The sequence below is a fragment of the Alexandromys fortis genome, unplaced genomic scaffold (genome assembly GCF_014885135.2).
Source record: "Alexandromys fortis isolate MF-2015 unplaced genomic scaffold, M_Fortis_MF-2015_v1.1 scaffold_39, whole genome shotgun sequence".
Taxonomy (NCBI): Eukaryota; Metazoa; Chordata; class Mammalia; order Rodentia; family Cricetidae; genus Alexandromys; species Alexandromys fortis.
Genome location: NW_026067918.1, coordinates 6,672,583 through 6,697,039, shown reverse-complemented (window position 1 = coordinate 6,697,039; position 24,457 = coordinate 6,672,583). Strand labels below are relative to the sequence as shown.

Genomic DNA, 24,457 nt, shown 5'->3' with positions numbered 1-24,457 from the left:
TCTTAAACCTTCCAAAAACAATAGCAGTTTTGCAACTGATCCTTTGGGGTCAAGCCCCTCAAAGGAGCCCAGTGTGCCTGCCCCATCCCCCGTCCACTCCTGGAAAAGACTCCAGACAGAGGCTGGCAGGACCAGACCAGTGCTAAGACCCTCATCTGTGTTGGCTATGACAGGTGAGGTACAAGGAGAAGGACTCGGACTCCCAGCCCCGGTTCTGGCTGGTAGAAGGCAACTCATCTCGCAGTGCCCAGCTCACAGGCCTGGGCAAGTATGTGCTCTATGAGGTTCAGGTTCTGGCCTTCACACGCATCGGTGACGGCAGCCCTAGCCACCCTCCCATCCTGGAGCGGACACTAGATGACGGTAAATCTCCATCCCAGTGAACCCCAATGGTCCACCCCTCCTCATACCAAGCACCACCGGAATCCCCAGTCTCAGGCTCCTCCTATGGAAAACAGAGTCATTTTTCATACCCATCGCAAGAGGATGCTATTCCTAGCCAGTAGGGGAAAATGGGGGAAAGACCATCGGCTATCTCGTGGTCCTTCTGTAGGGCAAGTAGCTTGAACAAAAATTTGGTGTCGGTTTTTATTTTGTTTCACCCGGGGCAGATCTACTTGCCTTGAGCAAAGTCTATGAGAGAAAAAGTATTAATTCCAGGCGTGAGCCTCCTTCCTGTTTGCAAAAGACTGACACCAGCAACGCTCCGCATTCTGCAGAATTCCCCAGCCTCGGGCTGACACAGGCCTCTATCCCTCCATTCTCCTGCACGCAGTCAAACGGCCTGCCCACCACAAACATTTGCGAGGCCCAGACAAGTGCGGAAGGAAGCCCCAGCACCGTATGTCTGTATATTCTAACTATAAATCAAGCTAATGAGCTGTTAAATTAAATATGTTCTATCCTCCTGCCTTGACAAATAGACCCACATAATGACCTAGAAGGCCAAGTCTGAGTTTACACATCTCATCTCCTTGACATTCTGGGCTGGAACGGAGTGTCACAGGAAGAGGTCCCCCTCCTCCGTCACTAGGTCCTTCTCACTGTCCTTATTTCACCCTCACGCTCCAGCCGCAACCCCCAAACAACGTTCCCTTGACTATCCCCGGGGCACACAGGAGCTAGATCTGGAGAACAAACCCACAACAAGCCCACTCAGAGTCTGGGAGTACCCTTGGGCCCCCCTGAACTTTTAAATGCCAGGCTCCCAGAGCCGGGTATGGAGAGAGGATTGCCACAGGCTCGAGATGAGCACTTTCCTACCTGCCACAGCTACCTCAGGAGGTGGAAGATGCCGCAGTCGGGCCTTCCACAGCACAGACCAGGCTGAGATCTGCAAGGCCCTGGGTGAATGGGTGATGCCCTGACTGAGGCCCCGTGATCATTCCAGCACAGATTTAGAAACAAATACAACTTAGAAAACCAAGAACGCCACACCCACTCCAAGAGCCCATGCATGGACACATAGAACCCAAGGAAGTCAGAGCCTTGGGTCCCTCGCCAAATCACCAAAGCCTATTTGAGGAGTGCACACACCTCATCTCACCTTCTAGCCTGTAAAATTAGCCTGAGGATAGACACTGTTTTGTGATCCTTTGCTCAGAGGTATATACTATACACAAACCCACTGAGCCAAGGGATTGCCCTCCCTCAGTGCCCAGCTAGTCCTGGACTGGGTTTGGGATGGAGCAGCAGCCTCACCTTCTCCCTTCTGCCTCCTCCAGTCCCAGGCCCACCCGTGGGCATCCTGTTTCCGGAGGTGAGAACCACGTCTGTGCGGCTCATCTGGCAGCCCCCCGCGGCCCCCAATGGGATCATCCTGGGTAAGTCTGCACCCTTTCCTGTGCCCTCCCTAGGAAGGAAAAAGAGATGGCATGATTGGTAAAGGAAACAGAGATGGGATAGACCTGAGAGGTGTGCTCGGCCCCTGAGGCATAGGATCTCACAATCCAGTCGTGGTGGTCACACCTGTAACCCCAGCACTTGAGAGGCAGAGGCAGGAGGATGGGGAGTTCAGGGCTGTCCTTTGATGCCAGCAAGCTTGAGGCCAGCCTGGGCTACACGAGGCCCTGTTATTAGTTACAGAACGGCGTGACCCAAAGCCAAGTTTATTTAGGCGTATGGTTCCAGAGGGAGAAAGAGTCCATCCTGCGGGGGAGGCAGGGCAGTGAGTGGCAGGCATAGTGACAGCCAAAAGCATGAAGCAGAGAGATCACATCTTTAACAGAAATCACAAATCAGAGCGAGAGAGCTAGAAGTAGAGGGAGTCTATGTAACCTCGAAGTCTACCCCTAGGTGATGTACTTCCTCCAGCAAGGCCTCGCCTCCGAAACATCCCTAGTGTCACCACCTGAGGGTCGAGTGCCCAAATACCTGAGCTTACGAGAGATGTTTCTCACTTAAACCTGCACATCGTCTCAAAATAAAATAAAATAAAATAAAATAAAATATGAAGTCTGAAGACCCAAGAGTGATGATGCCCATTGTGTAATGCCAGCTCGAAAGAGGGAAAGGCAGGAGTTGCACTGCAACTTTGAGACCAGATTGGTCAATATAGCAAGTTCTAGCCCAGCTAGGTGCGCAGCGCAGGACTCTCTTGTGGTGGGGGCCGGGGTGGTGAGGGTGATGATGATGAGGATGATGGTGATGATAATGATGGTGGTAGGGATCATGGTGGTGATGGTGGATGGTTGGGTGGTAATGGTGATGATGCCGGTGGCAGTAATAATGGTGATGATGGTGGTGATGATAATATCTTGGCTTTCATCCCCATTTCTTTTCCTGTTGTAATAAAATGCCCTAGCAAAGGCAACTGACGAGAGAGAGGATTTATCTGACTCCCAGTTCCAGGTTAGAGCCCCTCATTGGCAGGGACGTCACAGCAGGAGAAACTCAAGGCGCTAGTGACATCCCATCCACTGTCAAGAGCAGAGCAATAAACCAGTGCGTGCTCGGACACCGCTGCCCTCCCACCCCCACCCACAGGATGGTCATGTCTACCATCAGGCTAGGTCTTCCCAAATCAGCTAATGTCGTCAAGACAGTCGCTCGCAGGGACTCCCAGCGGCCTGCCTCCTAGGTGAAGAGCTGTCGAGGAATGCTGGCCAGCATCTTGTTTCCCCTGCTGGAACTTTGAGCTTGTCACAGTATCTGCAGGAGAACAAGGTCAAGGTTCAGCTTTCCTAAGAACTACGCATTGTCTTTATCCTTCCCAGTGCCTCCGGCCGGTCTTCTTCCAGCTTTCCATCCAGTAGACTTTAGTCAAGCTAGATTCCCTCTATGTGCACACACACACATACACGAAGGCTTGAGGAGGTCTAGGCCAGCTTAGACAGCCTTGCAAGTAGATCTTGTCTAAATAATTAACAATAACAATAATAATAATAATAATAATAATAATAATGGTTTTAAATAAAATAAACTGGGCCTGGAGAGAGGAGTCAGTGGTTAAAAGCACCAGATGCTCTTGCAGAGGACCTAGGTTTGGTCCTCAGGGCTCACAACCATTTCTACCTCTAGTTTCAGGGGACCTGATGCCTTCTGGCCTCCATGGGTACCAGGCACACACATGGTATACATATATGCAGATAGGCAAGAACATTCATACAAGTAAAATAAATTCTTTTTCATTTTTAATTAAATAAACTCATGAATATACACCCCAAAGGTGGCTTGGTCTACCTGCACCTCTCTCTTGGGCTTGTGTGGCACTAGTCTTGGAGGAATGGCACTCCTGAGAAGACAAAATGATGAAGGATATCAAGTTCTCTATCTAGAAAACCTTGGGCTGTTGCTTCAGAGCCAGGTGACTGGGCCTCTCTCATCCCCATATGGACTAACACGGGGGTCTAAGATGCTGTGCACTGAACTCCTTAGCCCACCAGAGCACGCACTCCTCCACCATAGCTGAGGGTGTAAGGGGGACGAGAAGACTGTCACACAGCCAAACCAAAGCCAGGGAGGCCTGACGGCATGTGCCGCTGTGCCCATGTAGGGCTAGGTTCTCTCACGGGGCACTGGGGCTGCTCACTCTGCTGTCCCTCATTGCCCTTTGCCTTTCTTCTCTACAGCCTACCAGATCACACACCGGCTCAATGCCACTACAGCCAACACCGCCACGGTGGAGGTCCTGGCACCCAGCGCCCGCCAGTACACGGCCACCGGCCTCAAGCCAGAGTCTGTCTACCTGTTCCGCATCACGGCCCAGACCCGGAAAGGCTGGGGAGAGGCTGCTGAAGCTTTGGTGGTGACCACAGAGAAGAGAGGTGACTGCCCACACAGGGCAGGGGAGGCCTGGGGAGTTGAAGCGGGGCTCTGTAGCCCACCCGGAGGCTTCGCGCCCCTCCTAGTGGGTGACTGGGATAAGCAGTGAGGACACGTGATGACATACGACAGAGAATGGGCTGTGTAGAGAATTGAACAGGGGGATGACGGTAATGAATTCCCACAGAGAAGCATGGTTCACTCCCACTCAGTCAGGCACAAGGCAAGTCCCATCTCTGTCAGTAGCAGAAGCAAATGTGTCAACTCCTCCGTCAGAAGCTGTCACGAGAGGCGCGACTCCCCAGGCACCCAGGGCTCTGGGAGCTGAGGGCAGGTCTCGCCTGAAGACTCTGTGTTGACTGCTGGCAGAAGCCATACAAGACTCACAAATGTGGAAGTGAGATAGAGAGGAGGCATCTGTGTCCAGTTCATGACACCTTCTCCCTGCCCTGGAGAAGGGACAGCCACCCCACTACCACCCCCACTCAGGCTATCCCTTCTCACCTGTGTCCTCCCCTGCCCTGCCTCCCAGACCGCCCGCAGCCCCCTAGCAAGCCCGTGGTGCAGCAGGAAGACGTGAAGGCTCGCAGCGTTCTGCTGTCCTGGGAGCCAGGCAGCGATGGGCTCTCCCCAGTCCGCTACTACACCATCCAGACGCGTGAACTGCCCAGCGGCAGGTGGGCCCTGCACTCCGCGTCTGTGAGCCACAATGCCTCTGCCTTCACTGTGGACAGGTAAGGCGGGGTTCGCACCCACCTCTCTGTTCCCTTCTCTCCCGGAGACCTCCAGTGATCCTTGCAGGAGGGAGGAGGTGGTTTCTGAGAGCACCTTCAGCTGGTCACCCAAGTCTTCCTGGGCTCACCCCACTAGGCACACTCACCCCTTCCAGCTCTCTCCCTCTCCTTGGGAAGCCCGTTAAAGCTACCTCTTAATTATCTGCGGAGCCTGCTGGGCTCCCTTAGCGAAGCGCTTGCGGATCCTTCATTAGTGATTCTCCTGGCTGCCCGCGTCCTCCTCCTATCTCTAATAGGGGTATGAAGTTCCTCTCTAAAATGCTGGCCTCAATCTAAGCTAATCCCTGGTGGTTGTATTTTTTCATATTCCAGTCAACGTGACCTGGAACTTGAGCGAGGCTTTCCTCCCTCTCCCCCAGCCCTGTAAATCAAGAAGAAAGACATTTATCAGGAAGAAAATGAGACTCATAGAGACAATTCGTCTTGTCTCTAGGGAACTCCACTCCCCACCTCAAAAAAAAAAATTCTAATTTTAGGAAAGGCAGTGTAGCTTGCGGGGGACCATACATTCAATTGTGTGGAGAGAGAGGTGGGAATGGTTTGGGTTTTGGTTTTTTCAAGACAGGGTTTCTCTGTGTAGCCCTGGCTATCCTGGAACTCACTCTGTAAACCAGGATGGCCTCCAGCGCAGACATCTGCCTGCCTCTGCTTCCTGAGTGCTGGCATTAAAGACCACCACTGTCTGGCATGAATGTTTTCATGGCCACCAAAACATGGGTAAACATAAACCTGGAGCTGTGTAGCTTATCCTTCATTACAGTGAAAGACAGCCTAAGCAGGGATGGTGTGGGACCTGGCCTGGGCACTCAGCGTCTCTTTGAGCCTGTCCCGATGTGACTCCTTCCCCAGCCTTCATGTTTCCATCTGTGGGGCGGGTCTGCATTCACACCTTCCTTTCTTCCCTGGCTCCCCTCTTCCGGCAGGATAGATGAGACCCCACGGCGGAGGTGTGTGGGACCAGGTCTTGAGGGACACTATGTCAGTCAGACTTGTCACTGCGACAATCTCCAGGAGGAAGCAGCTTAAGGGGGAAGGATTTTTTGGGAACACAGCCTTAGAGGTTTTAGCGGAAGCCAGCTAGTCTGTTACTTTGGAGTGTGTGACAGAGGCCCATGGTGACCAGGAAAGAGACCTAGAAGGAAGACATAAGGTGTACCCTCTGATGCTCTGTCCCCAGTGATGCCCTTCCTCTACCAAGGCCCCACTTCTCAAAGCAGCCACACCAAGTCTTTAACACGTGAGCCTGTGGGGGATCGTTCATGCTCAAATCATGGTTGACACCTTGGTCCTTGGCCCCCGATTCCCTCTACAGACTCAAGCCCTTCACATCCTACAAGTTCCGAGTGAAAGCAACCAATGACATCGGGGACAGCGAGTTCAGTGAGGAGTCAGAGTCACTGACCACCCTGCAGGCCGGTCAGCGCCACCTCCCTGCTTGGAGCTCTTGCTCTTGACCCTGGTCACTTCCTGGGCATGAAGTCTTCTCCCGTGGGAGGGGCCTCTGGGGGTGAGAGAGGGCTCACTAGACCTGCTAGGCCTGTCTGCCTCCAGGCCACAATGCCTAGAGGTCTGGGACCAAAGGGATTTTTCCCAGGGCGCAGGGTCCCAACCCCAGCCTGGAATTTGAGTGATGCCCCTCCAACTAGCAGGAAGTAGGGGCAGATGCCTACCCCAACCCTACACCTAACAGCATCCTAAGTACTATGGCTTTGAGGGACTCCAAGGCCCTGGCTTAGGCTAAAGTCAAGCCCCCAGTTCACCCCATCTGTTTACTCTGAAGAAATAGGGGTAGTGGGTGTCCAGGGTAACTTAAACAGGACCTAGCCAGCCATCAAGTGTTGACAGAATCTGGTCCTTGTGTTCCTGGGTGGCGCTGACACTCCTGGTCCCCAGAGTTCACTCCTCTGCCTCTCTCTACAGCCCCCGATGAGGCACCCACCATCCTGTCGGTGACACCCCACACCACCACCTCTGTGCTAATCCGATGGCAGGTACGGCTAGGTGGACAGGGTGGGTTCATTTCCAAGAACTCGAATACACTCTTGCCTGAGACTAAAAACTCCACCAGCCCCCACCGGAGCTGCCTTTGCCTCTGCTCTACACCCCCAGAGCCCAGAGGGAGGCATGAGAGGTGTAGGCATGTTCACATCACAGAGCACTAGATACACGTGTGTCCACACATGCACACACTCCGCCTCTGGATACACACGTCAGGCAGACAAGCACAGACTCGGGAGGGGCTTTCTGTGACCTGAAGTCACACGGCTCAAGTGACAGGATTAGTTTCATGGCCCCTGGTCTGTGGAATCTGTGTATAGAAAATCACCTGAAGGCTGTGAGGAGCCCCAAGGCCCCGCAAAGTCCAGACACAGTGATCAGTGACAAGTTTCCTAACAGAGAGAGACCTGTGACCCTCATCATGAGTGGTGTCCCCTTATCTGGGTAGAGTCTCTCCCAGCTGTCTGCTCTTTGGTGGGCACTGTTGATTCTATAAGGGTCAAAGGCAACCTTATCAATCAGTCTGCCCCTGTGCTCTCTGAAGTCTAGTCTTGGGCTCAGTGGGTAACCCACAGAAGCCCTCCCTCCAAAAGGCCAGCTCCGGTCCCTACTTTTGGGATCTGAGGAACTGGCCCCAGCAGCAATCCTTGTGCAACTGAAGCCTGGGAATCCCAGAGGGGACACCCACTAAGTGGAAATGACTTGGCAGCCATATGTGAGCCAGAGGAGGCTGGAGTAGATAGGAAACCCTGACAAAAGGGCTGGGCAATGCCTATGGCAGCCAGGGAAGCAATTAAGAAGGTAATAAAAGGCTGAACCATTTCAACAGATTTCTTAGAAGATGTATCATAAAGAGCATAGTTTCCACTTGGCAAAACGCCTGTTCTCCGGCTCAGCCAAGGACAGGAACAGAAAGAGGAAAGAGGGTCCGTGGACACGAGCATGCACATCCTCACACATGCTGTAGTACAGGCAGAGGGCTCAGCACATGGGAAATACCAGGAAGTGCTGGCTGGGTAGTCATCAGCCCTGGGGAGGCCAGAAGTGAGTCACAGAGTTCCTGGACAGGCAATGGGTGGTGACTGCTGAGGTGTATTGAGGTCATATTGCTGCTGTGTGACCATGGCTCAGTACCCAATGTCTCTGAGTATATTTCCTGCTCTGCTAAAGCTGGGGCGGGGGTTGCATGGTGATTCCTGCCCCTCCCCACATCCAAGGGACTGTGACAACTTTTTCAGAAATGTCCCAAGCCATTCCAATTTCTTTTTCGGGTTGAGATAGAGTCCCCGCTGTGTGGCTGCGGGAGGTGGGGTGGGTAGAGAGGGAGAAGTGAGGTGAGCAGTGGGCAAGGGCCCTCCCCATGCTTGACCCTCGTCCCTGTAGCCTCCAGCTGAGGACAAGATCAACGGCATTCTCCTGGGCTTTCGGATCCGGTACCGGGAGCTGCTCTATGACGGGCTGAGGGGCTTCACTCTTCGAGGCATCCACAACCCCGGGGCCAAGTGGGCTGAGCTTACCTGTAAGTAGCCATCATAGGGTCCTGGGGAGGGTGGGATCGTCACGCTCTCCTCCCTGCTCTGAAGCTCCAATTCCTTGAGTCTGCGAACCTGCAGCCCTCCCCCTTTTCCTCCCTCCCCTTCATGTTCCTTTCCTGATCTCAGTCACTCACTTGCTGAGCATTGTTGAGCACCTTCTGTATACTCCAAGATACTCTGAGCACACACCAGTGGTTAAGCAGATAGGGTCTCTGGCCTCTTGGATCAGTCTGATGGACCAAGAATCAGGCATCCAGTCCATAAACCCCATAATAGATGTCAAGGACCATGGGCATGAGAGTGTGGGAGAAAGTTCCAGAAAAGTTCCGAAGGACTGTCGACATGGGAAGATGATTCCAGCTTAGGCAGGCAAATGTGTATGGGAGGAGCCACCAGCTTAGAAGGACCATCAGGCTCAACAGCTAGACCCCCACCAAGGACAACAGTCAAGACCCCCTCCTTCTCCCCAGCCCTAGGGCCAAAGAGGCCAGCCTTCAAGCATAGAAGATAGAAAGAGGGGGCATGCTCAGGTGGGAATCCCAGGGAGAGAGGATGATGGGAAAGTCGTGAGCAAGAGGAAGGTGTAAGTGGATGCTGCGTTTATAGGACACACCAGTGGCATGAGGTGATGGCCTGGCTGTGGAAGGGGTGGAGGAAACAGGCAAGGAAGCTTTTATGTTAACACAGCGCATGAGGCCAAGTGAAGGAGACAGGCTAGGTGTGCCGTGGATGTAGATTCCACAGGACTCCATCTCTGTTCAAGGAGAGGAGAGGGAGGGCATGTTGGGGAGGAGGAGGAGCACCACTGGTCACCGAAAGAAAAGAAGGAAGGGGAGAGAAGACAGCCTGGGTCCCCGTGGTCTGTGGCGCTATGTCCCGTGTCTCCTAAGCTTGTGGAGTCTTAGCTTCCGGGGAATGTTCACAGACAACAAAATGATGGAACATGGACTGAGAGAATATTAAAAGAAACCCACGGAAATACCCAGTCCAACGGCTCATGTTATTCCCTCATCTTTATTTATTTATTTTGGCTGATGTCTGCCTATGGCTGTGGTTTTATATGGCCTGCGTCTAATTCACTCATATTTCCTGACACTAAAATTGTTTCTGGTTCATATGAGAAAATTGACAATGCCAATATTTCACCATGGTTTGCCGAGAGCTCCAAAGTGAAACCAGGGAGCCAATGGGATGAGAGGGTTTCCCCGGGAACTGTCCCCAGTGTTGGTAGGCTCTGAGGGGCTCCCCCATAGTCAGTGTACACCAAGGGAGGGGCAGCAATATTTCAGGACCTACCCTCTCCCCGATTCCCATCTTGGCCCCTGCCTCAGCACCAGGAACTGGAAGCAGTCCCCCTGCCTACTCCATCGCCAACTTTGTCGTCCTTCCCAGGCCTGGTTGGTTCCCGGTGGGTGGGATGCCTGTGGACACTAACCTCTGTCTGCTGTCTCCCTGGCTCTCACCTCCTGCCCCCTAGCCTTGTACTCCATGCGGAACCTGACCCGGCCCAGCCTCACGCAGTACGAGCTGGACAGTAAGTCCCCTTGCATGGTGGTTCCTCATAGCCTAGGCCTCCTGGGATGGGCAGGGGAGGGGTCCTCAAGAACACCTGGAGCCCGGCCAAGCAGGTACCCACTGCCCTAGTTTACCTTCTGTTGCTCTAATAAAGACTACGACAAGGGACTGAAGAGATGGCTCAGTGGTTAAGAGTACTGTCTGCTCTCCCAGAGGTCCTGAGTTCAATTCCCAGCACCCACATGGTGGCTCACAACCATCTATAGTGGGATCTGATGCCCTCTTCTGGCATAAAGGTGTACATGCAGATAGAGCACTCATAGATATATCTTTTTTTTTAAACTCATAAATACATCTTTTATAAAAAAAAAAAAAAAAAAAAAGACTAAGAAAAAGCACCTTGAGGAGGAAAGGGTTTGTTTGGCTTACACATCCCAGTCATACTCCATTGCTGAGGGAAAATAAGCAGGAACTCAAGGCAGGAACTGAAACAGAAGCCATGAAGGAATGTTGCTTCCTGGCTTGCTCCCCCATGGCTTTCTCAGTCTGCTTTCTTATACCACCCAAGGGTGGCCCCACCCACAGTGAACTGGTCCCTCAGACTTCCCTACAGGCCAATCTGATGCAGGCATTCTCGCAAATGAGGTTCCCTCTTCTCAGATGACTGTGTCAAGCTGACACCCACCCATCTTGAATACTAGGACTGCCCGTGGCGCATACATCTTACGAGCTTGGGAAGCAGGGCCCTATCAACACTGAGTAGCAAAGTATAGATGAGAGCGGCTGAAGGGCCAGCAGGTCAACAGCAGGAGGTAAAGCCTACTACAGGACAAGTAGACAGGCCTCTCCTGCTATTACCTGACCAGACCCCTGTAAGGAATGTTGGCCCTCGCTGTCTCCCTAGCCCTGTCTGAGGAGCCTATAGTTATGTGGCTGGCTCACCTCTGTGCCTTCTCTGTTTCTGAAGCCTCAGCAGGTCTTATACACACACATGAACACACGCACACACGGCCTTCTGATCAGGAAAAACCAGCCTCAGAGTCTAGACTGCCCTTCTCTCCTCAGCATGAGCCTACTCCATGACAGAACTGCCACCCTGGGGAACCATGGTGGGAAGGGGACGGGGACAGAGTATGGGAGGACCAACTGGCCACCAGGGAAAGGGATCACATCTCCCATCCATGACGACAGAACCCATTTTTTTTAATATTTATTTATTTATTATGTATACAACATTCTGTCTGTATGTATGTCTGCAGGCCAGAAGAGGGCACCAGACGTCGTTACAGATGGTTGTGAGCCACCATGTGGTTGCCGGGAATTGAACTCAGGACCTTTGGAAGAGCAGGCAATGCTCTTAACCACTGAGCCATCTCACCAGCCCCCAGAACCCATTTTTTGCAACAGCTTCTGTTCACCAGGCCTCCTCCCCCAAGCTTGACTAATACATGAGAATTCACGTTCCATAAGCATTTCCCCTCTAGGACTGAGCCGGTGGGATGAGGTGCAGTGGGGGTTTGGAGTACAGCTCACTAGTTGAGCTTGTGCTCAGCTTTCAAGAGATCCCAGATTCCATCCCTGGTCCCTGAGAGAGTAGGAAAATAAAAGAGCTGGCGAATGGGGACAGGTAGGACACAGCAGGAACACGGCTGAAATGGTTTGCATCAGCCGTAGTGGGAAAAAAGTTTGGCCCTCTGGTCCAGGGTGGCCAGGACTGTTAATATGGCCCCCTTTGGTCTCAACACTATTTACTTGGAGATGCAATGGTTTGTATGACCCTAGAACAGAAAGCTGTTTTGTGTCATGAATTCTGTAGGCAGGGTACAGCCCAAACATAAGGCTTGCCTCTTACCTGTTCCTTCCCCAATGCCACACAGGGCACTAGACTGGTAGATATTCCTCCTCCCTCCAGTCGGTAGCTCCAGCCTGCATGGAGGGCTCCTTCCCTGGGCTCTATGACCTGTGTTCCTGATCCCCACTCTTGCCCATAGATCTGAGCAAGCACAAGCGTTATGAGATCCGGATGAGCGTGTACAACGCCGTGGGAGAAGGACCCTTGAGCCCACCACAAGAGGTCTTTGTCGGGGAGGCAGGTGAGTGCAGCCTCCCTCGTGAGTCCCGGGTACTCGTCCAGGGTCCCCACCCTGCCCTAGGCACCTCCTCTTCCATAGCTCACTCACCACCCTTCATGCCCTCCAGTGCCCACAGCAGCACCCCAGAACGTGGCCATTCACAGTGCTACAGCCACACAGCTAGATGTGACCTGGGAGCCACCCCCACTGGACAGCCAGAATGGAGACATCCAAGGGTACAAGGTACGGGTGATGCGGCAGAGGAGCGGGGTGCAGAGGGACAAAGGGGTGGGGGGAGGGTTGGGTGAGTCCCAAGCCTTGGGCTGATGTCCCAAGCCCTTTCTGATCACAGTCCCGTGTGTCAGCTGACAGAAGTAAATACTGTGGTGTTGTAGAAGGCACTTACATTCTGAGGCGGACTGAGCTTGGTCCAAGGAACTCAGACCACGGACCTCAGCTTATTCCGTTCTAAGGCACACAGTGCACAACTTCACCACCTCCTGCCCCGTCGTCACTTAAGAGTTCTGAGGACTCGCTGGGCGGTGGTGGCGCACGCCTTTAATCCCAGCACTCGGGAGGCAGAGGCAGGCAGATCTCTGTGAGTTCGAGACCAGCCTGGTTTATAAGAGCTAGTTCCAGGACAGGCTCCAAAACCACAGAGAAACCTATCTCAAAAAAAAAAAAAAAAGAGTTCTGAGGAGTAGGGGCTGGGGATGTGGCTTGGTCGGTAGAGGGCTTGCTTCGCCTACACAAAGCCCCAGGTTCAAACCATAGCACCGCATAAGCCAGCTGTGGTCTATGTAACCCCAGCACTCGGGAGGTAGAGACAGAAGGACTGGAGTTCAAGGTCAACCTGAACTTTATAGCAAGTTTGAGGCCAACCTAGGGACACGGGACTCTGTCTCAAAAAAAATTTTCAAAAAGTCTGCCAATTCTTAGGCCCTAATATTGATTAGATGATCAGTTTGCCAAGCACCTCTGGCAGTATTTGAAAATTGGCTTGAAGGTCATCTCTGATTCAGGATGCTGTGTTATTATGGTGGGGTTCGTATCTGCAGAACCCTCTAAACTGCTGCAGGCTACCTTGTGGCCATTAAGGCCCATTTTCTATGGATGAGGAAACTGTGGCCCCACTGATATGGTCGGGAGAGGTCACAAACCAACAGGTGTTAGAATCCAGTGCCCAACTCCACCTTGCCAGGAAGCAGAAAACAGAGCGGGTCCCAGGAGGAGGAGGGTGCAGAGCACATGGCCAGGTCCCGGGAGGAGGCAGAGTGTAGAAAAATAAAGCGCTAACCAACCTCATTCCTTAGAGCACACAGCCCCCAGCTGTGACCGAAGCTTGCCTCCCTAGCCAGCATCTGGGGGAGACTGGTTCCTGGTATTTGGATGGTATTTCAGAAAATTCACCCCAAGCAGTGGCCCTGGGAGCACTGGGTATGCAAACCACAGGATCCAGTGGCTTTCCTGGCCCAGCCTGTCATTCCACAGATGACAATGAGAATCCACCAGGGTGAAGCACTGTTCTCTGTCACACAACCTGTGGAGACAGGCCGCCCTGGTGTAAGGCGGAACCCAGCATAGGAAGTTTTTCCATCCAGGCTGGAGGAGGAGAAAGAAGGGGGAGGGAGGCATCATGCCAAGGAAGCTCTGAAGATGGGTGATATCCCCTCAAGGCTTTGCCCAGGAGTGCCAGCTGGGAAGACAAAATATTGCATCCCATAGCATATGCCTCTGGAGGGAAAAGAGGCGCCAGGGGGAGCCAACCACAGTGTGACAGTCACTAGACTATTGAGGTTTAGAAGTTGTGAATTTAACTACAGATCCAGGAAATGTGTGGGTGCCCAGGTATCATAGAGAACACAGCAAATGCCTTCAGTTTCCAGAAAATATAAGTAATACATGAGTCTGAAGTTAGGGATAGAACTGTCGTGTCCCGGATGCGAGCTAATCAGTGCTGTGGCATTGATCAGCACCCATCGACGGGGCCTGATGTGTTCCCATCAGTATCCAGGCTGCGGGGAGGGGGGGGGGCTCAGCTGCCAGAGTACTTACCTTGCATGTGTGACATCCTGGGCTCTGTCCCCACCACCATATATCCAGCTGTGATGATGCACACCTATAACCCCTGTGACACCTGTAACAAACACCTGTAACCCCAGCACTCAGGAGGCAGAGGCAGAAGCATCAGAAGTTCAAGGTCATCCTTTGCTACATAGCAAGTTCAAAGCCAGCCTAGGCTACACTAGTCCCTGGAAGAAGAAGGGGAAGTGGGTGGCGCTGGTACATTCTGACAGATGACCCTGGCATGAGGGAAGAAGCGGGAACATGGACAGCTCCACAGCCAGGGAGCATCAGGAAGATGGAACTTTGGTCACAGGGAAGGAAAAAGAGGAGGGAGCTGGGGAGACCCGGAATCTGGCTTCCATTTCAGAACGTCTTGCTAGCCGCCAAGAGAGACTATGAAGCTGTAGCTACAAGCAGGGCTTAGGAGGAAGGCTCCGCCCCAGAGATGTGTACTGTAGAGTGCTCAGCACGTAGACTGTGCACCGACACAGATGGAAAACAAAGACCCAAAACTGAGCCCTGAGGGGAAGCCTGAGTGATGCTGACTCAGAGTGCAAAAGAGAAACTGCTTCTGCGGGGAAGGAAACAAGGATTGTCAGCGCCTGGTGCGAGACAGAGCAGGTACAGCCCGGGGAGCAGTTTTTCGGGGTGCTAAGAGAGGATTACAACCCAGATGGTTTGTGGATTTTTTTTAAGCTTTATTTATTTTTTATAATACAATGCTCCGTCTGCATGCTTGCCTGCGTGCCAGAAGAGGGCATCAGCCCTCATCATAGATGAGCTGCCGTGTGGCTGCTGGGAATTGAACTAAGGAACTCAGGAAGAGCAGCCAGTGCTCTGAACCGCTGAGCCCCAGTTTGCGGATCTTGATTGGTTTTATCTAAGATCAGAGGGTCTGGGGATGAGCTAAATTGATTGGACCCAAAGCCTGGGGTTCAGTGTGCGGATCGCATAAACCAGGCATGACGGCGCACATCTGTAATGCTAGCACTAGAAGGCAGAAACAGAAGGTTCTGTAGTTCCGATCATCCTTTCTTCCTTGGCTGCCTAGTGAGCTTGAGGCCACTCTGGGCTATGTGAGATCCTATCCAGAAAAAAAAAAAAAAAAAAAAAAGATGCTGGAATTAGGCCAGATAATTCAATTTAACAGCATTGGCCAACTAACTGTAGCCCATAAGCCAAATCTGGCCCGCTGTCTTTGCATAAATAATGTTTTGTTGGGTTATAGCCATGCCTAGATGTTTACAAATTGCTATGGCTACTTTTGGACAAGGAGGTGCTGAGCAGACCTGAATACTTGCAGCAGCGGCTGAGTGAGAGGTGTACGAACCCCAAACCTTGATCAGCTAGTCCTCTGCAGGAAAAAAAAATAGTCAAGGTGACCTTAAAAAGAGCCAGCAGAGCCGTGGAGGCGCACACCTTTAATCCCAGCACTCAGGAAGCAGAGACAGGCAGATTGCTGTGAGTTTGAGGCCAACCTACTCTATGTAGTAAGTTCCAGGCCATCCAGGGTCATGTGGTGAGTCTCAATTTTTAACTAGTTAATTAAAAAGTGAACCATTAGGCCAGGCGTGGTAATCCATGTACAGATGGTAAGAGGGGTTGAGACAGGAGAATTTTAAGTTCAAGGCCAGCCAGTGTTACAGTCTTGAAAATTAATGGGGAAAAAAATGGATGGATGGATGGATGGATGGATGGATGGATGGATGGATGGATGAAAAGAGAGCCACCGGGCCAGGCATGGCAGTACACACCTATCATCAAGTACTGGAGTGGAAAGTGGAGTTGAGGCAGGAGAATTGTGAATTCAAGGCCAGCTTAGGCTACCTATCAAGACTCTTACTCCAAAATAACAGGAGTGAAGTTGGAGAGATGGCTCATCAGTGAAGATCATTTGCTGCTTTTCTCAGCATCCACATCTGGCTATAGCTTCAGCTCCAGGAGCTCTGGCACCTTCCCCTGACCCCTACAGACACCTGTGTTCATGTGCACAGTCACGCACACAAACACATGCACAAATAATTAAAATTTCAATATAAAATAGAAACAACAGCTATAAATTGGTTGTGATATCCATCCAATACTGGGATTACCCAGTATTCTGAAGGTGCAGGCAAGGAGATTCAAACTCCAGGCTGGACAGATGGCTCAGAGGTTAAGAGCACTGACTGCTCTTCCAGAGGTCTGGATTCAGATCCCAGCATCCACATGGTAGTTCACAACTGTCTGTAATTGAAAGATCTAACACCCTCACACAGACATACAGGCAAAACACCAAGGCACATAAAATTAAAATAAATTATTTTTTAAAAAAAGTTCAGAGCCCTTCTCAACCACACAGCTAGTTTAAGGCTGTACCAGGTTACATGGGACTATATCAAAGTAAACAAACAAAAAGGGTCTGAGAACGTTAGTGATAGAATTACTGCTTACCATGCACAAGGCCCTGGGTTCCATCCACGGCACTGCCTCCCCCCTCTCCAGGAAATAAATAAATAAAGATGGGTGAAACAACCGGCGTCAGGACGATAGGAGACAGCAGAGTCCCACCTGGTCCCTTCAGTTCCCCATCTCAGTGCCCTCCTGAGAGTGAAGTGAGAGGAAGGGCAGGGAGACAGGGACTACAGCTGTCTATTCCCAGGGGCTCTCCTGTGACGTGGAGTCAGCCTGCCGAGGATCATAGACATTGGAGGGAAATGTCGCGCCTGACATGTTCCCTGTTCCCTGTTGGTATTTCCTAGACAGTGTGCTGCGACGACGGCTTACGTAGCCTTGACCTCGTGTTAGATGTTCTTAGCAATCTAGAGATGGCTTGAAACTCACAAGAGGACGATGTAGTCTGTGTTACTCTAAGTGGCAGGATTGCCCTCCTTTTAAAGCAAAATGATATTCCATCATGTATACACACAAGCACCACGTTTGTCTCCTCACCCACTGACAAATATTTAGAAGGGGATTTTGGTTTGTGTTTGTTTTTGAGACAGGGTCTTATGTTAGCTCCGGCTGGTTTCAAACTAGCTATGGATTGGAGGCTGACCTTGAACTTGCGACTCTCAGCCTCTACTTCCAAGTGCCGGGTGACAGGTATGCAATAGGGTGCCTGGGTTTTCTACATCTTGGCTACTGTGGATCTTCCTGCGGTGAGCACAGGAGTATAAATATCTTCTTCAAGATCCTCATTTTAATACTTCTGGGTCCATTCCCAGAAATGAGATTGCTGGATCATATGGCAATTCTATTTTTAATTTTCTTTGAAGAACTCCAGACTGTTTCCCACAGTGGCTGGGCCATTTTGCATTTTCAGCGATGGCACAGGAGGCTTCCAGTTTTGCTCCGTGGGGCTGGTTTTCTTTTGACATCTTGACAACAGCCACCGCCGTAGGCGCTACAGGACAGGCCCTTGCAATTTGCTTTGTTTGAGACAGGGTCACGTGTAACCCAGGCTGGTCCTCAACTCACCGTATGGCTAAGAATGAGATTTAACTTCGATTGTCTTACCTCCACCACCAAGTGCTGGGATTGCAGCCACGTGCCATGGTGCACAGCTGGTCACTGTGGCGTGGACTTTCCAGGTTCCTCTCAGCCATTTATTTGTCTTCTGTTTTAGAAAAGTCCGTTTGTTTTCCTGCCACAAAGCTGTATGAACCCAGAAGACATTGTGTTTAGTGAAATAAGCCAAACACAGAAAGACTGGTCTGCGTGACCTCATTTATACATCAGAGTCCATGCATAGCAATAACAGAGTAGTGTAAGTCATGCTACCAGGGAGTAGAAGGTGGTTGCCAGAGGAGGGAAGGACTGGAGAGATGCTGGTCAAAGGGTGAACATTTCAAACCAGGCACGGTGGTGCATACCTTTAATCCCAGCGCTAAGAAGGCTGAGGCAGAGGATCGCTCCGAGTTCCTCTTGGAGGAGCCAAGAGGATCTAGGTTCCTCTTGGAGTGATCCCAGGCCAGCCTGAGCTACATGGTGAGTTCCAGGCCTTCGTGCGTTCCAGTGAGACTCATCTCACAGAAGTAAAAAAACAACCCCTAGCCAAAAGAGTTTCAGGCATCTAAATTCTCGGGTCTAACCTGCAGTACTCTAGCCGTGACTGATAAAGCTGTAGCGTGTACCTGAAATACACGGAGAAGCTCGCTCTTCATGCTTCTCACTGCGCATGACAAAAGCTAACTGTCTGAGCTGATGGATGCCAGTTAGCTTGGTGTGATGATGTTCCATGGTTTCTGTGGATATCAAAACATCGGGGGGCTATGGGTTTGGCTCCGCTGGTAGAGTGCTTGCCTAGCACGCATGGTTCCCGGGGCTCAACCCTCAGCAGGCCTGAAACAGTCGTGGCAGTGTGCACTTTTAATCCCAGCACTTAGGAGGTAGAGGCAGGAGGATCAGAGGCTCCAGGTCACATAAAAAGTTCAAGAGCGGCCCAGGTTACAGACGTCCCTGCCTAAAAAAAAAAAAGTCACAATGATGCATGCTTACCTAGCATGCATAAGGTCCTGGGTTCTGTTTCTAGCACTATAAACAACAGCAATAAATAAATAAGAACATTAATTATATATCTTAATTATATTAAAACTTTGTCAACTATACCTCAGAAAGGAAATGGGGCCGGGCAGTGGTGACACACACCTTTAATCCCAGCACTTGGGAGGCAGAGACAGGTGGATCTCTGTGAGTTCAAGGCCAGCCTGGTCTACAAAGTGAGTTCCAAGACAGGTTCCAAAGCAACAGAGAAACCGTCTCAGAAAAGAATAAGAAAACAGGAAATGGTCTGGGAATAAAAACAAGTAGATAAGAACAGGGATGGAGTCACTGACTGCCGCTCCAGCCCATCTGTATCAGGCATTGCCCCACATGACATAGGTCTGTTGAACGTCAACCGCGTGTCAGGTGTGATTCTAGGTGCCCGAGACACAGAGGAGCCAGATGGAATGGGGTTCCCTCTGGAGCCCTCAGCCTGGTATTTACCTACTTCCCCGTGAGTGGGCACTCTACCCATCAACCAGGGAACCAGGAACCGGGATCCAGACTTAGCCCCCTTGTCCCTTTTACTGTGTATCATCGTCTTATAAAGGCCTCCTGGCAGCAAACAGGTGCTCTGTCTCTGTAGGTTCTACACGCTGACACTGCCCTGTCCAAGCTCATGGTTCCCAGCCATTGTCCTTGTCCCCCAAGAAGCACTGAGTATCTCCCTCTGGGGCCTGTCACCCACAGCAGGCCATAAAGGCTTTCTGAAATTTGTTTCCTCTTTTGTTCATTGTTTAGTATTTTTATACATAAAATATGTGTTTGTCGGCATGAGTTTGTGTCTACCACAAGCATTCAGGAACCCAAGGAAGCCAGAAGAGGGCATCAAGTCTCAAACCAGAGTTATAGGAAGTGGTAAGCCACTAGATATGGGTGCTGGGAACCAATGTAGATCCTTTGCAAGAGTGCTGCTAACCACTGAGCCATCTCTCCTGCTCCCTTTTTTTTTTTTTTTTTTTTTTTTTTTTTTTGAGGGATGGGGGATTTCGAGGCAGGGTTTCTCTGTGTAACAACCTTGGCTGTCCTGGAACTCGCTCTGTAGACCAGGCTGGCCTCAAACTCACAGACATCTACCTGCCTCTGCCTCTGGAGAGCTAGAATTAAAGGCGTGTGCCACCACCACCCGGCCCTTATTTTGTCTTTTAATACTCTTTCCTAACCTTATGTTTTTGTTCACATCTCATTATTTCCTCTCTTGGTCCATTTACTGGAGAATTCAAGGCCATCCTCCGTGGGATGGGGATGTAGCTCATCTTTAAAGTGCTTGACAACAGTTTGCTATGCTCCGGTGATACACAGGCGTGATATAGTATACATAAAACCTAAGCTTCATCTTCAGAGAGAGAGAGGGACCAGGAGGGGGGGAGGAGGTAGAGGAGGAAGGGGAGGGAATCAAAGACAGTCTCCCGGGCTCACTGCCCCTCTCACTTGGCCCTCTATTCTCTTTCCCAAATCTCACTCCAAGTAGATCCTCATCCCCACCACCCCTCCAAACCTCATCCTGCTAAGGCTGCTGATAAACACACCATGATCTTCATCAACCCCATCCCAGGCTTCACTCTGCCTGTTTCTGCAGTGGCGTACCTTACACAGCTGAGCCACAGCATTCTCCCGCCCATTTCTCCTCACGCTGCCCATTGCCCCTCCTCGGTCTCCATCGCTGTTCCAGCTCCCCTGCACGTCAGCACAGAGGTCCCAGAATCCATCTATTCCTCGCCTCTGGCTAGAAGAATCGGGCAGTCCTCTGGGCGTGCTCAGCAAACTGCTGGTGCTCTGGGAGTGTGCAGATCTGTAAGACTCCAGCCGAAGCTGTGTGGCTGCTGTAGTGGCCTCATAGTCAATGGATGAGTGATTTTATGAATGAAGACCTCAACTCCCCATATAAAGAATCAAAAAAAGAGGCAAGGTTGTAGAAAAACAAGGCTTTTGTAGTAACAAGATGTCCTAACTGCCGTTGTGCATGCTGGGGGCGGACACTTTTATTAGCTCTTTCTCACTTTTATTGGTATAGAGAAAATGAAGAGCCAATGGTGTACAGAAACCTCTTTGGCCAGCAGGTGGCGCCAAATGATCTCTGATCTTGTGCAAGGTTTGGGACTCCAGGCTTTACAGAGGGTCCCAGCTCAATATTCCTAGTGTAGTTTGAGAATCTTCTATGTGTGTTTAAAAGCCCTAACCCATGCTTGTTGCAGAATACCTGGAAACTCCATAGGAAGCTCCTGCTGCGTCGAGGACCTAACATCTTCCACAAACATGCCATATCTTTAAAAGCTGACCAGATCCCCCAGGGAAGCCCTGCTCCCTCTTCTTCCATTCTTATGGCCTGCAGCTCTCACACCCTGGAAAGTGGGAGTTCTCAACCCCTCTGTAGCTGAGAGAAATCATGCCTGACCAAGTCACATGGCTAGCAAATGGTGCTATCAGAATTCAACCACGAACCAAATGCCCTCTTACTCCAGCCTTCCCTTGCAGCAGGCTTTGCAAACTGGTATATCTACATGTGCCAAAATTGGATTATACATAACCACCACACAACTGTAGCATGCGTGCATATGTGTGTGTGTATGGTGTGTGCGTGCATGCACACACAGACACACACACACACAGACACGCACACAAGCATCATCGGCGGTCTTAGCAGCCTGCAGCTGTTGATGTGGCAGGTGGTCAGGACTGAGGCTCTCTGCTCCTCACCAATTCCCTGGCATTCCCAGGCACTTGTGCCCCACACATGAAACAGAGTCCATGTTTGCTCTCACCTCTACAGTTCAACTCTTGAATGACAGATTCCTATCCTGAGGTTAGCATGTCTGTGTCAGCCAGGCAGTGGTGGCGCACGCCTTTAATCCCAGCACTCAGGAGGCAGAGGCAGGCGGATCTCTTTGAGTTCGAGGCCAGCCTGGTCTACAAGAGCTAGTTCCAGGACATAAACCAAAAAGCTACGGAGAAACCCTGACATCTGTGTCCTATGCTACAGATACCAACCACAGTGACCCAAGACACACAGTTTCCAGTCTAGGCGTTGCCTATTAAAAGGAAAGTTCTGGAACCTTTCTCAAAGAGCTCTTAGCTACTTCCTGGTGGAAGGCAGATGTGTCTTTGAACCCTGTGGTGGGCAGAGGCAGAGGGGAAACCTGCCTTCACCCTGCTCACTCTCATTGTCGTTGGGGTCCCCACAGATTTATTTCTGGGAAGTCCAGCGGAGGAACCTCACCGAGAGAGTGAAGACGCTTTTCCTGGCTGAGAACAGTGTGAAGCTCAAGAACCTGACAGGCTACACAGCCTACATGGTCAGCGTAGCAGCCTTCAATGCTGCAGGGGATGGGCCACGGAGCACCCCTACCCGAGGCCAGACTCAGCAAGCAGGTAGGGAGAAGTCTTGGGGAGGTCGGTTTGTGGGGGCCACGAAGACCACACCTGGTATCAGAGCTGTCTTGTGCTGCCAGGAAGCTGGGTTTGATAGCCAGGCCCCGCTTCCAGATGCCCTGCAGAGAGAGAACCCAGCCTGCCAAGAAGGTTCTAGATATATGAATAAAGACAAAAAAGAACTCTCGCCATGAACTTGGGGACAACCCCCAGATCTCACCCAGCCTGTTCTACCCACCTTGTCTCAGCTCTGGGGCTAACCTCCACTCCCAGCCCCTACCTGGCTTCCTCCTCCTTTCTTTTGTCTCCTTGTCTTTGTTCATCCCACCAATGTTTATTATTTTCTATGAGCCCACACTTTTGTTCCATCCTGGTGATGCGACAATAAGAGAGAGGAAAAAAAAAAAACAGTAAGTCTGCATCCTAGTGAGAGCCACGGATCGTAAACAAACACAGATGAGCTGGCTGAGAAGGTAGTAAGGATGGAGAGGCTATGAGGAGCGGGTTATGGGGAGCTTTGGACAGGCCCGCCCACAGCAGCTTGGCCAAGATGGCTACATCTGATCTGAGATTTGAATGAGAGAAGACCCGCTGCTGTGGGAAGTTCTGGAGACAGAGCAGGAAGCCAGGTTCCTGTCAGAAAGACCAGCAGGTGCAGAGGCTTGGGGGCTGGAGGGAATTAGAGAACAGGACTGGGTGCTGATAAGGAAGTGGGGTGAGGGGGCTGGAGAGGTGGCTCTAAGAGCATTGCCTGCTCTTCCAGAGGTCCTGAGCTCAATTCCCAGCAACCACATGGTGGCTCACAACCATCTGTGATAAGGTCTGGTGCCCTCTTCAGGCCTGCACGCAGACAGAATATTGTATACATAATAAATATTTTTAAAAAACGGAAGTGGGGTGAGTCTCCAAGGGTCTGGAGGATGGGAATTTGCATTAAGTGTAATAGGAAGACACAGGAGGTTTTGAGCTGTTGAGAATTAGATCTTTTTATATTTGGGAAAACTGGCTCTGTCTTCTGGAGTGGGAGACTGGAGGAAGAGGGGGAGAGAGGCAGAGAGGCCAGGTGGGGACTAGACACAGGACAGGGCAGAGGAAGGAGAGAGAGTGCAGATCCTCTTGTCCTGAGGTGTCTCAAACCACTTTTGGTTAGTGTCACACTGGGACCCCCGTAAGTCCCGGGGTGAGCAGAGCAGTGTCCCTTCTTTTTCACAATGGGCAAGGGTCACCCCAGAAAACATGCTCTTTGCCCAGGGTCTCCTGGTAAGCCATAGGGGAAAGAGCAGATGCTGGAACCAAGGGCATCCAAGGGAATTCAGGGCTTTTTCTGTTTGTTTGTTTGTTTCCAATGTGGACTTGTTCCAGCATAAACAGTCAACCCTCCAAATCCGTGGGTTCCAAATCTGCAGATTTAACCAAGCAAGAAAGGAAAATATTCCCCAAAATTGCTCCTGCCTGGGTGTGGCAGCACAGACCTGTAATCTAAGCACTTGGAGGGAAAGCCAGGAGGATCAAGAACTCAAAGTCAGGACTGTCAAGATGACTCAGTGGTTTAGAGCATTTGACTGCCCTTCCAGAAGGCAGAGTTCAGCTCCTAACACCCACATCAGGTGTCTCACAACCACCTTATGGCCTCAATCCAGGGGATCCAACTCCTTTGTCTGACCTCTAAGGGCACCTGCGTTTGTGTAACATACACACAGACACATATACGCATAAATGAAAATAAAAATAAATCCTTAAAATAGGTAAACTCAAAGTCACCTCCAACTATGCGGCAAGTTCAAGGTCACCCTGAGCTACACAAGAATGTCTCAAAAAACAAACAAAAGTATCTATACTGAATATGTATAGACAACACCACATAACAATTATTTAGCAACATTGCATTGTATCCAGAATCATAAGTAACCTAGAGAGTGAAAGTATATGGAAGGGGCTAGAGGACATCTCAGTGGTACACCTCTCACTTAGCCTAAGAGATGCATGGCTTGGCTTTAATTGCCAACACCACCAAAGAAGGATGCATGTAGCTTATATGCTGAAGTGACACCATTTTATATATGACAAGCATCCTCAGATTTTTGTTAGATCCAATTGACTATGGATACAGAAGGCAAAAGGACAGCCTTCTGCCCTGGTCAACAGAAACCAGCTTTTCTAGCCCGATGCACCCCTTACTGTGATTCCCACGACCTTTAAGGAAAGCAAGCTACTAGAGACAGTTCCTAACCAGGATCCTCTCTGAGACAAGCCCCCACTCCAGGGGATCCTTTCCTCCACTGGCTTTGCCAGCTCAGCCAGAGGCTGAACTTGGGTGTGC

At 51.0% G+C, this 24,457-nt stretch overlaps 1 protein-coding gene across 3 annotated transcripts in view; it reads left to right on the top strand.

Moving 5' to 3' along the window:
- Sdk2 (sidekick cell adhesion molecule 2) overlaps positions 1–24,457 on the top strand; it is a 282,059-nt gene that overhangs the window by 230,092 nt on the left and 27,510 nt on the right. For 2 of the 3 annotated variants that reach the window (XM_050140394.1, XM_050140392.1), the window contains exons 27-37: positions 174–363; positions 1,725–1,823; positions 4,071–4,265; positions 4,796–4,997; positions 6,370–6,473; positions 6,978–7,048; positions 8,439–8,574; positions 10,068–10,124; positions 12,097–12,198; positions 12,305–12,420; positions 21,951–22,137. In XM_050140394.1, the coding sequence (XP_049996351.1) occupies positions 174–363; positions 1,725–1,823; positions 4,071–4,265; positions 4,796–4,997; positions 6,370–6,473; positions 6,978–7,048; positions 8,439–8,574; positions 10,068–10,124; positions 12,097–12,198; positions 12,305–12,420; positions 21,951–22,137 (1,459 nt within the window). The remainder of the gene's footprint in view (positions 1–173; positions 364–1,724; positions 1,824–4,070; positions 4,266–4,795; positions 4,998–6,369; positions 6,474–6,977; positions 7,049–8,438; positions 8,575–10,067; positions 10,125–12,096; positions 12,199–12,304; positions 12,421–21,950; positions 22,138–24,457) is intronic. The other variant, XM_050140393.1, reaches the window with a different exon arrangement.